We start from the raw sequence: 13,073 nt of genomic DNA, 5'->3' as shown, positions 1-13,073 counted from the left end.
TACGAAGGTGTGGTTAAGGTATATCTGGAGTACTGTATAAAATTCTGGACACTGCACCTTAGAAAGGGTATATTGGCATTGAAGGGAGTGCAGCGCAGATTCACCAGAATGTCACAAGGCTCCAGGGGTTAAATTCTGAGGAGAATTGCATAACTAGGGTTGTTTTCCCTGAAATATAGAAGGTTAAGGAGTGATTTGAATGAGGTTATACGATTTTGAAAAGAATTGATAGGGCGGATAAAGGAAAACTTATCCTGCTTGCAGGAGAGTCTAGCACAAGGGGACATAATCGTAAAATCAGAGCCAGACAATTCAGGTTAAGGAGAAGTTAGGAAAAGCTTCTTCACTCAAAAAGTGCTAGAAGTATGGAACTCTTCCCCACAAAAAGAAATGGATGCTGGTTCAATTCATAATTTAAAATCTGATATTGATAGATTTTTGCTAGCCAAAGTTATTAAGGGATAGTGAGCCACTGCTGTTAGGGTATAGATCAGCTATGATCTCACTGAATGTTGGAATAAGCTCGAGGGACTAAATAGCCAACTTGACTTTATTAAGCAAGTGATTTTGTACCTTTGCAGTATTATAAATAGCACAGGTTTTGAAGAACATTTTCTTGAGCTACCGGAGGGCTAAAGTTTACCTGTCAACTTATCATCAGATGATATCTATAGAGTAGATTGTTTTGGAGAGGGGCAGAAAACTTTGATAAAACCAGAGGAAAACAGTGCTAGAGTTAACAAAAGATAACGCCGTGTCTAAAAATAGCTTACTTCTTCTTAATCAGACCTCATATTTCAAAATTGTTTTCTTGAAATGGGAAAAATCCAAGAATAATATTCATCAAATTAAAATCAGCAGAAAAACTGACTTCAGTTTCAAGAATAGCTAAGAATTGGAGACAAAATGTTCTTTTTAAAAAAAGTGAAAATAAATCTTCTTTGGGTGAGTTACAAGAAATCTTGGGGCAACAAGTTTTGCAAATTCCAAATTAAATTGCTGCATTTGCCAGTAATACAGTTCCACTGGCACAGGACTCACATCTTTTGTATTTTAGATTCTTTTTTATAATTTAATATTGAGTTTGTGGCACAGTGGAGGAAGCTGTATCACAATACATTGGCCTTGGATATCTTAAACTCATTGGCCCATCTGGAGTTAGGCCACATTAAGTACATCATAGGAACCAAGATTGTCAGTTCTCTGGTGGTCTTCATTACCCCCTTTAATGTTTGGAGGGTGAGGATTGGACAAAAGAATGGGCAAAGAGACTGGATCTGGGTTGGTAATGGCTGTTTGAATTAAACGTTGACTATCAGCTTAAATCATTGAGTAAAACAATACACAGGGTTCCTTCCAGGGAAAGTTCCTCAGTGGAAAGATGCTGTCCATTCAGTTAAAGTATGTGGTGTGTTTTTTTTAACAGATGACAGCAGTTCTGTAAGCAGCGGCCAGCCCCTTCCTGAAGGACCCCAATCTGAGTTTGCAAGTGAGGAACCCACAGGAAAGCAGCTAGGTAGGTGGCCACTGAAAGCGTGATGCATGATGTAGCAAGACCTGGCTTCTAACATGGTGCAGGTTGACAGGTTGAAAGTTTGCCAGCTTGAAATGTCTGAAGCCAAAGTAGACTTAGGATGGCCTCACTGCTGTTCCATGTCGTACCTGTTGGGTCAAAGTCCACAGGAGCAAATTGTTTCGAACTCAGAATAAAATTGCCAGGAAAATGCCTCTTCTCACACAGGAAGAGAAGAAAATACCCTGCTGTTGGAAAGTAAACTGTCACAAAGGTACAATAGATGCATCTTTTGAAGTTAAGTTTAAAGCGCATTGTTAGGGCAAAGTGGTAGGGGCAGGGGGAGCTTAATTTTGTCTGTTCTGCATGGTATTTTTGACTGGAAAGTATTTGACAGAGTATAATCCAGGAAGGTTTACTCTGCCTCGTAATCCAGCGATTCCTGACCTGAGAATGCATGATAAGACAAAATAGGGAGGGAGTTTGCTTCTCTTCTTCACAATCCTTCCTTTTGCCAAAGGTTGAAGGCAATTTTGTGCCATTCGCTTCTACTGTAAGCAACAACATTTTTACGCATAGATTTGATTACTAACAACGGGATGATACTTGGTAAGGTTCCAATTCCAAAGTGACAAGTCCACTTCATCAGGAGAGTGCCCTGGATGTGTCACACATCTTGCTGATGTCTGCCTTCAGAGCCACTATCCTCTTGCTAGGATCATTTGCCTCTTCCATAGTTCCAGACTCCATGCACTTGGAGTGCTGAAATTCCCTATCTATTCTAGACGAAGTTGGTACTAACCTTAATTAGTTTAGCTTGTCAGACAAGACATCATATCAGGATATGCCCACTGGTGTGCATTACCAGTTGCTAGGAGGCATAGAGGAGAGCAGAGACACCAATTAGCTAAACACACATTCAAAACCAGAGCTTGCAGCTAGCAATGACTCAGAGATGCTGGTCCTGTCACAGAAATGCCCCGTATACTCCAGAGGGAGTTTTAGCTACTCTGATAACTTTGCCACACTCACTGGAACGATCTGCAGAGTACTTCTAGCTTCTTTGTGTGTTTTGTTTTTATTGTATTTTCAGCACCGACACTCTTTTTAATTTTTTTTCTTATTTAAACTTGACCAGGCAGCTTACTGCTGCTGATGGTACCAGTTCCTGGCATGGGGGTGGGGTGAAAAGGGAGTGGGTTCCCAAGCTCCCAGTTTTAATCTGTGCTAAATGATGACCTTGACAAGCATCAGTGTGTTGATGGCTCCTTTTTCTGCTAACCCCCCCCAACACCCACACAGTTAAACCAAGGTTTACGCAGCCCAGCAAAATGCGTCAGCGAGTGATAGCACGGCCTGTTGGCAGCTCAGTCCGGTTGAAGTGCACCGCAAGTGGGAACCCTCGCCCAGACATTGTGTGGTGGAAGGATGACCAGCGGCTCTCTGAGAACAAGAGGAACAGGTGGACACTTAGCCTGAGGAATCTAAAGCCTGAGAGCAGTGGGAAGTACACATGTCGCGTCTTCAACACGGCGGGGGAGATCAACGCCACCTATAAACTTGATGTTGTTGGTAAGTTGCTGTTGTCACAAGAGCTAGCATCAAAAAAGGAAGGATTTGCATTTAAATAGAGCTTTTCACAATCTTAGGATATCTCAAAGCATTTTACAGCCAATGAAGTATTTTTGAAGTGTAGTCATTGTTGTAATGAAGGAAATGAGGCAACCAATTTTCACACAAACTCCCACAAACAGCAAGGCTATAATGACCAGGTAATCTGATTCAGTGATATTCATTGAGGGATAAATATTGGCAAGGACAAAAAGAACTCCCTGGTCTTCTTTATAATAATGCCATAGAATCTTCTATCTTCACCTAAGAGGGCAGGCACTGCCTGGATTCATTTTTATGGAGGAGATGGTGGCTTTGTGGTAATGTCACTGAACTAGTAATCCAGAGACCCAGGCTAATGTTCTGGGGTCATGGGTTCAAATCCCACAGCTGGTGGAATTTAAATTGAATGAATTAATAATAAAAATCTAAAATTGAAAGCTTGTCTCAGTAATGGTGACCATGAAATTGTTGTTGATTGTTGCAAAAACCTCCCTAATCCCCTTTAAGGAAGGAAAGCTGCCATCCTTACCTGGTTGGCAATAATTTGGTTGACTCTTAGCTGTCCTCTGCATGGCCTAGCAATCTATTCAGTTCAAGAGCAATTAGGGATGGGCAATAAATGCTGGTCCTGCATCCTGCCAAAGAATGAAAGATCTAAATGGTGGCACCTCTGACAGTCCAGTGCTGTCTCAGTACTGCATTAGTATGTCAGCCTAGATTGTGTACTCAAAGTCTTATGGAGTGGGGCTTGAACCCACAACCTTCTGACTCAGAGGTGAGAATGCAGAACCAGAGCAGTTTAGAGAGGGAGTCCTAGGACTGAGATGGCTGAAGGCCCTATCAGTGTTGGTTAGGTGAAGGGAAGGGGGGCATTCACAGAAGATTGAAAGAAGAAGAACTGAGTGTTTGGGAGGCGATATGGGGTTGGAGAAGGTTGCAGAGTTAGAGTGGAGGGAGCCGGGGAGAGATTTATAGATCAGAACATAGATATTAAATGTTAATATGTTGGGAGTGTGGGGAGTCAGAGTATTCAATGAGGGTCATGCAAAATATTGACATGATTAACAAAACTTAAAAGGTCTATGAAGCCAGCCCCACACTCACGATAGTTGGAGCTTCAATACTGGGCACTTAGCATTCCAATCCGCCAACCGTGCAGCCGTATAATCCTTTGCTAGAGGTCAGATAGACTATCATCAGGAGGCAGCCGTCATGGACATTCAAGAGACAGTAGAGTTAGCATTGACGGAGGGGGAGCTTCCATTTCAGCCAGAGAATTGTTTGCAGAACAGGGGAATTTGAAGTAGGGCAGAGAGGTGGGAAAAATAATAATAAAACTAAAAAAATTAAAGCTGTCAGTAATGTTATTGTATAACTATCTTATCTCAAATTCCTCCCTCGAGTGCTTTAATGTTAGCCTCCTTATTGTAACGCTGTAGTTTACAGAAAGAAGGATTAAACACCAGCATGTTAATATTATCAACTCTAGTACGAGACAGGGTCTTCAGTGAGAGCTGGTGAGTCTGATGAGTGCGGAAGTTTAATTATTAAATGCTGTCTAAAGTCTAGCTTTTTTTTCAATATTTTCTCTTTAGTTTAATAATTCACTAAAATTACTCCTTAAGTTAAGAGAAGTTAAGTTTTATTCCAACCTTACAACAGGGGTACACAAGCTCTCTGAGGGTAGCTGCAGCTAGTTATTTAGCTAGCTTAAACTGGTTTTCAGAAGCTTAAATCAGTTGTTTCTCAGAAAGTATAAAAACAAGCCTTCCTCAGTGCTGTCTGGTCTGCCCTGAGTGCTGCTTTGAATGCACAGAGTGTCAAGCTGGGAGTTTGGCGAGGGAGGTGCTCTTTTCTTTTTCTACCTTTTTTCAGCCTCCAGTAGCTGGCTCTTACTTTGGTGCAGGGGAAGAAGCTGATTGGTGAGCAACTGGTAAGTTATTCTACTTATTTTAATTGTAATAAATAGTTTTTGAAGTTACAGTATGGCAGGTCAGCTTGGCCGAGCAGAATGTACATCCTGCAGTATGTGGGAAGTCATGGATGCACCATGTGTTCTGGACTAACACATCTGCAGCAAGTGTCAGCCAGCTGCAGAAGCTTGAGCTCTGGGTTTTAGAACTTGGGCAGTGGCTGGACTCACTGTTGTGCATCCACGGGGCTGAGAACTACGTGGATAGCACGTTAAGAGAGGTGGTCACGCTGCAGGTTAGGGGTGTGCAGGCAGAGTGGGAATGGGTGACCACCAGGCTGTCTAAGAGAACCAGGCAGGTAATGCAGGGGTCCTCTAAATCTATCTTGTTTGTCAATCAATTTTCCATTTTGAATACTGGTGAGGGCGATGGTTCCTCAGGGGAATGCAGCCAGAGCCAAGTCTGTGGCCCCACGGCTGGCTCAGCTGCACAGGCGGGGAGGAAAAAGAGTAGAAGAACAATAGAGCAATAGTGAAAAGGGGTTCAAAAGTCAGGAGACCAGGCAGGTCTTTCTGTGGCAGTAAATGTAACTTCAGGATGGTGTTGCCTCCCTGGTGCCAGGGTCAAGGATGTCACAGAGCGGCTGCAGGTCATCCTTCTGGGGGAGGGTGAACAACCAGAGATCGTGGTCCACATTGGTGCCAATGACAGGTAGGAAGAGGGCTGAAGTCCTGAAAGCAGATTTTAGGGAGTTAGGAAGGAAATTAAAAAGCAAGCCCTCAACAGCACTAATCTCAAGATTACTCCCAGTGCCACATGCTAGTGAGCATTAGAATAGGAGGATTAAATGATTGAACATATGGCTGGAGAATTGCATGAGAGAAGGCATTAGATTTCTAGGGCATTGAGACAGGTTCTGGGGCAGGTGGGACCTGTACAAGATGGACAGGTTACACTTTAACAGGACTGGGACTAACATCCTCGCAGGGAGATTTGCTAGTGCTGTTGGGGAGGGTTTTAAACTAGCTTGTCAGGGGGATGGGAACTTAAGGTGTAGCTCAAATTGGAAGGAAGTAAAGCTGGTAATAGGAAGTAGAAAAGCAGCAAGTGAAAATACAAGGCAGGTGAGAAAAAAGTGAGCATTAACTAGACTTAGAATGCGGAATAATGTTAAAAATAAAAATTAAGGGCACTCTACCTGAATGCAAGCAGCATTCACAACAAGGTAGATGATTTAAAGGCACAAATAGAGGTAAATGTATATGATCTAATTGCCATTATGGAAACATGGCTACAGGGTGACCAAGACTGGGAACTGAATATTCAAGGATGTTCGACATTTAGGAAGGACAGGCAAAAAAGAAAAGGAGGTGGTGTTGCGCTGATAATAAGGGATGGGATCAGTACATGAGGAAGGGAGGATCTCAATCAGAAGAACAAAATATGGAATCTGTTTGAGTGGAGCTAAGAAACAGCAAGGGGCAGCAAACATTGGTAGGAGTTGCTTATAGGCCACCAAACAGTAGTGGTAGTGTGGGGCATGATATTACTTAGGAGATTAGAGAAGCATGTAGCATAGGTAATACAGTAGTCATGGGTGACTTCAATCTACATATAGACTGGGTAAACCTAATGAGTACTAATGATGTGGAGGACGAGTTTCTGGAGATTTTAGGGATGGTTTTTGAGGGCAATATGTTGAAGCATGGACTAGAGAACAGGCTATTTTAGATCTAGTATTATATAACAAGAAAGGGCTAATTAATAATCTTGTTGTAAAAGAACCTTTCAGGATGAGTGATCGTAATATGATAGAATTTTACATTCTGTTTGAAAATGAGATAGTTCAATCTGAAGCCCAAGTGTTAAATTTAAACAAAGCAAATTATGAAGGTATGGGGGACAAATTGGCTGAAGTGGATTGGGAAAATACATTAAAAGGTATGAGAGTACACAGGCAATGTCTTTAAAGAATTATTACATAGTTTATAGCAACTATACATTCCTTCAAGGTACAAAAACCCAAAAAGAAAAGTCAGTCAACCATGGCTAACAAAGAAAGTTAAGGATTCTATAAGATTAAAGTAAAAAGCCTATAAAGTTGCTGATGATTGGGAGTATTTTAGAATATAGCAAAGGAGGACAAAGAAACTGATAAAGAAAGGGAGAAAAGAATTTGAACATAAACTAGCAAAAACCATTAAAATGGACTATAAAAGCTTCTGTTGGTATATAAAAAGGAAACATTTGGCTAAGACAAAGTCAGGAGTCAGGAGAATTTATAATGGGGAATAGAGAAATGACAGAGAAGCTAAATGATTACTTTGTGTCGGTCTTCACTGAGGAAGTGTGGCAATTATGGTTTTATCTAATGTGTAGTATACCTTTAAGAAGGATGTTATAAAGGAAGATCACATGATCTTGTGTAACCAATAGAGGAGTAGCGGGGCTACCTCTGTAGTCAGCGGTCTGTACTAGTAGTCAATAGTATGGAGACAGGGTTTGATGTGAAAGCACACATGAGTAGCTGCTGAGTAACCTTGTCAATAAACATATTGTTTCCACCTAAGAAGTGTCTGCTGATCACTCCATCACCAATTTGGCCCTCAACAAGCATGTAGCCGGCATTCACAAGTCCCAACAGGAAGCTACAAGAAATCCCCCAGAATTAGAGATGCAAGGGACTAGGGAGATTGAGGAATTGAAGGAAATTAGTATTAATAAGAAGGTTGTGTTGGAGAAATTAATGGGACTGAAGGCTGGTAAGTCCCTGGTACCAGATATTCTGTATCCCAGAGTGCTGAAAAAGGTAGCTATGGAGAAAGTGGATTCATCGGTGATCATCTTCCAAAATACTATAGATTCTGGAATAGATTGGAAGTTAGCAAATGTCACTCCACGATTGAAGAAGGGAGGGAGAGAGAAAACAAGAACTACAGACCTGTTAGCCTTACACCAGTAGTAGGGAAAATGCTGGAATCTGTTATGAAGGATATGATAAGTGGACGCTTAGATAATAATGATCTGATTGGGCACAGTCAATTTGAATTTATAAATGGGAAATCATGTTTGACAAACTTGTTGGAGTTTTTTGAGGATGTTACTAACAGAATTGATAAAGGGGACGTGGTATACTTGTATTTTCAGAAGGCTTTTGATAAAGTCCCCCACAGGAGGTTGGTTAGCAAAATTAAAGCACATGGGATAGGAGGCAATATACTGGCATGGATTAAGGATTGGTTAACAGGCAGAAAACAGTAGGAATAAATGGGTCATTCTCCTGTGAGCAGGCTGTGACTAGTGGGAGTTGCAAGGATCAGAAGGATCAAGGAGCCCCAGCTGTTCACAATATATATCAATGATTTTGGATGTGGGGACCAAATGTAATATTTCCAAATTCACGGATGACACAAAGCTAGGGGAGAATGTGTGTTGTGAGGAAGATGCAAAGCGACTTCAAGGAGATTTGGGCAGACTTAGTAAGTGGGCAAGAATATGACAAATGAAATATAATGTGGAAAAATGTGAGGTTATCCACTTTGGCAGGAGGAACAGATGTGCATTCTTAAATGGTAAAAGATAAGAAAGTATAGATGTACCAGAGGCCAGGGTGTCCTCATCAATAAGTCACTAAAAGCTAACATGCAGGTGCAGCAAGCAGTTAGGAGGGCTAATGGTATGTTAGCCTTTATGATAAGAAGATTTGAGTACAGGAATAGTGAAGTATTGCTTCAATTGTATAGAAGCTTGGTTAGACTGCACCTGGAGTGCTGTGTGCAGTTTTGGTCCCCTTACCTCAGAAAGGACATTATTGCCATAGAGGGAGTGCAACGAAGGTTCACCAGACTTATTCCCAGAATGGCAGGACTGTCTTATGAAGAGAGATTGGAGAAACTGGGGCTATATTCTCTAGTGTTTCGAAGAATGAGAGATGATCTCATTGAAACCTGCAAAATACTTAAAGGGGTCAGCAGGATAGATGCAGGTAAGACGTTTCCCCTAGCTGGGGAGACTAGAACCAAGGAACACAATTTCAAAATAAGGAGAAAGCCACTGAGAGTTGAGATGAGGATAATTCTTTTTGTTCAGAGGGTTGTGAACCTTTGGAATTTGCTACCCCAGAGGACTGTGGAAGCTCAGTTATTGAGTATGTTTAAAGCAGAGATTGACAGATTTATATAAATACCAATGACTTAAAGCGATATGGGGATAGTGTGGGGGGAAAGGCATTGAAGTAGATGTTCAGCCATGATCGTAGTGAATGATGGAGCAGGCTCGATGGCTGAATGGCATCCTCTTGCTCCTATGTTCCAAAAAAACCAGTTGATCCATCAGGTGTCTTCCATCTCATGGTCCTCCATCTCATAAGGGTGAAGCAAAATGACTACACACTTACCACTTCGCCACCTCCGCATTGTACCCTCAAAGTATGTAATCTCCTTGGTGAGACATAAAAGCAAATTCTCAGGGTCACTGATGGGAAAAAAAAACTCCACAAAGTTTCTCTAATTCCAATCATTTTTAGTCTTTATTCAATTTTTTTTTCTTGCAGAGAGGACAAGGTCCAAACCTGTTTTAACTGGCACTCATCCAGTCAACACAACAGTAGAATATGGAGGCACAACGTCCTTCCAATGTAAGGTGCGCAGTGATGTGAAGCCTGTCGTCCAGTGGCTAAAACGCGTGGAGTACGGAACTGAGAACAAGTACAATTCTACTATCGAGGTTGGCGGGCAGAAGTTTGTGGTCCTACCAGCCGGTGATGTCTGGTTCCGCCCAGACGGTTCTTACCTGAACAAGCTGCTGATAGCACGGGCGACAGAAGACCACTCCGGCATGTACATCTGTCTGGGGGCCAACACAATGGGCTACAGCTTTCGCAGTGCCTTTCTCACTGTGCTTCCAGGTGGGTCAACCATCAACTGCTCTTGCCTTGGGCTGAGGAATCTATTTAGAGAAGGTGTGATTCTGGAACTTCTCCAAATAGAACAGTATGGCAACCATCATGATTAATAAATCCCAAAGCTCTTTGTAAGGGTCTTTTAAACACCTCTCACTCTTGCATAAGAGTTTCCAATGTCTTCCTCAAGTAGCTTTTCTTTAAGATTTTTCCCTTTACCAATGTAGCAACAAATGAAAAAGGAAGTAGACGAGCTTAGAACATTGTCTGCTATCCCAGATATGAGTCTGATGAAAGCTCTCTCTCTTTGCTGGCTATACAAACCCTATGCTAGGACAGTTTAGGCAGACTTAGGTCAGGCACCAGCTCAGAACTTACTGGGCACAAGTCCACAGCTTCAAAATTGCCCCACTTCAGCATTAGTTGGTATTAAATTGGTAAACTCGGTCTGAGAGAATGAAAATGGTGGGTGTGACAAATGGAAATGTGAGCAGTTGCTTCAAAAGTAAAAGTACATTGCTGAGGGAAGGATAGAAGAACTTCATCTGATCTGGAAGTGTACACACTTTGTCCAGGAGGTAGCACGGTGGGAGCTGTACTCTACATACAAACCATGCTGCATCTGGTCTGGGAGCATTGCGAATAGTGCAGTTGGTTGTTATTCTGCACTCTCAACCTGACGCCATGAATTTGGTCATGATTGTGAGAAATTCCTGCTAAACTTGTGCAAATGTTTGGAAATATACATCTCTCTGCCAAACCACTGCCACCAAATAACTTTGCATTATCCCAATAAATACTGACTTTTAGCTTGGAAACACTGTGGTAATTGCTTTTCTTCCTCTTCTCTTCCATGTTATTCCTGGACTGTTGCTTGCCACAGATCCCAAGATCGAGAAGACAACCACCTCTTCGCGTGCCGCCAGTGGCTTACCATGGCCAGTAATCATTGGAATCCCAGCTGGTGCCATCTTCATCTCTGGCATGATACTGCTTTGGTTTTGCCAGACCAGGAGGCACGGGTCTGTGCCACCACCGCACCGACACCAGCGGGACTGTGTGGTCCTGGATAAAGACTGCGTGCCAATTGGAAACCCAGAATTCACAGTGGCAGCCCAGCCTCACCTGCTGGTTCAAGCCCCCACTATGGTGCCCACAGTCACCCCCAAAATGTACCCCAAGATCTACACGGACTTCCACACCCACACCCATGCGCACACAGAGGGGAAGATCCACCAGCATCAACACTTCCACTATCAGTGCTAGCTGTGAAGGCCTTGATCCTGGCACTGTTCCATGCCATCCCAGGGCTCTCACAAAAGAAAGAACACCAAGTGTTAAATGGCACGTTGACTCCTAATCTCATTGCCCATCATGTATTTAAAAAGAAAATGTGAACACACTGCCTGCAGCCCAGTGTTCAGAAGTCTCTTTGAGCCTCTGGTACCTCTGCCTGAAGTGGCATCCCTCTGGCCATTCACCATTGACAGAAACCATACTTGGCTACAGGGGCGGACTGAAGCAATCATGGTCTATACCTCTGCTGTAGGACCTGGATGCTGTAGGAGAGGTGGTTGCTGGGGGCGCCTGGACTGAACTATCTCCAAGAGATTCTGAATGGTGCCTTTGTTTGGTCTGTTTATCCTGTTTCTCTGTGCTACTAATCTCTCTAAACTCATGGGCAGGATTGCTACTTGTCCACTTTTGTTCCGCACAGAGCAGTTTTTATTCATTGAATGAGGTGTCCAGAAATGTCTAAAATGTAAAACAAGGCAGATGTATAGTTTTGACTTTCTAAGATAGCCCATTGCTCAGCTAGACATTCGCACCTCAAGAGGTCAGGGTCCTTTTGCTGTGAGCTTGCTGAGGTTTTCAAAGACTGTCATCAGCAAAGCAAGGAGAAAAAGCAAAAAACAACTCAAGCTACAGTTCCACTTGCTCTTCACTCCCAGGCCCAGCCACACTGTTCTGTTTTAGACTTCACAGAAGTAGCAACCCTAACAATCTGGACAACAGTGGCCCAAATTTGTAATGTTTGGCAAAATTAGCTCTTCTCAACACTTTACTCATTTCAGATTTTTTGACAAACTTCAGTCTCATTAAGAAATGAAGATTCACAACAAACAAAAGCCAGCTAATGGTTTTTCTTCTGAACGGCCTGGCTCCTGAAATTCAGTGATCCAGAACCAGGACCCAGGTAAATAAATTGGGATCAGCACCAATCTGAAAAACTAAACTAAGGCTTGTTTGTTCAACCCTTTAGTCTAATCCATCATTTTCAGGCAAATATCTGGACACCTCTGCACTGAGGTATGGAAGTGCGTGACTGTACATATACTCAACAGTATGAGATAAAAAGACAACACTATGTACAAAGGATGTAATTGGATGATATTTTCTCATCAAAATATTTATGAGAATTCAAATAATTTTATTAATAAAAAAAGAAGTCTTGTATTTATATTGTGACATTGCTGGCTCCTGCACAGGCCAAGTGTAAAACACTCCAGTGTGGGATCCTTTAGCTCGGTTATCTCGGACATCTACAGTGCAGATGGATTTGAAGAATCTCTTTGGTGAACTTTTCAAATCTAAGTGGTGAACAAGCAATAGGGGGGTGTGTGCACTGGTTCTTAGAGCCCTCGCCATCCTCCAGCTTCCAAGTTCCCTATCTCGCCCATGGCTTTGTGAGGTGGTGAGTGGAACCTTGGCACTTGAACCTTTGCCACAAGGAGGAAAGAATCATTCCTGGATGCCTCACACACAATGCAACAGCACTGGCTTGTGAGTGTCATCTAGTGGTGGCTCATCCACACTTCCAGCAGGACTTGTGCATGGCAGGAGAGGAGAACGGAGGGGAAATAACATTAATCCTCTCCCATCACCACCTGCAATATGTACTCCAAGGGATCAGGTTTTGCAGGTCTAGCAGAACACATGAGACAGCAGTCCCAGAGCGGCTCCCCCTCCAGCTTTTTCTCCATAAAGTGTCATTCCTTGCTTTCCTTGCTATTTGGAATCTTATAGCACAGAAGGAAGCCATTTGGTCCCTCACACCTGCACCGGCTCTTTGAAAGAACTGTGTAGTGATATTTGTGAATGATATTGTACCATTTGGCTCACACCATACCAA

General features: G+C 42.6%; 1 protein-coding gene across 1 annotated transcript in view; it reads left to right on the top strand.

The window, feature by feature from the left end:
• LOC121280736 (fibroblast growth factor receptor-like 1) overlaps nt 1-12,356 on the top strand; it is a 150,780-nt gene extending 138,424 nt beyond the window's left edge. Inside the window, exons 4-7 of the mRNA XM_041192870.1 lie at nt 1,427-1,516; nt 2,816-3,085; nt 9,593-9,946; nt 10,824-12,356. Of these exons, the coding sequence (XP_041048804.1) occupies nt 1,427-1,516; nt 2,816-3,085; nt 9,593-9,946; nt 10,824-11,206 (1,097 nt within the window). The 3' untranslated portion in view covers nt 11,207-12,356. The remainder of the gene's footprint in view (nt 1-1,426; nt 1,517-2,815; nt 3,086-9,592; nt 9,947-10,823) is intronic.
• Nucleotides 12,357-13,073: the final 717 nt, after the last annotated feature.

This window comes from Carcharodon carcharias, chromosome 8, assembly GCF_017639515.1.
Source record: "Carcharodon carcharias isolate sCarCar2 chromosome 8, sCarCar2.pri, whole genome shotgun sequence".
NCBI classification, from domain to species: Eukaryota; Metazoa; Chordata; class Chondrichthyes; order Lamniformes; family Lamnidae; genus Carcharodon; species Carcharodon carcharias.
The sequence above is the reverse complement of the archived record's forward strand: the minus strand, read 5'-3'. Positions and strand labels throughout refer to the sequence as shown.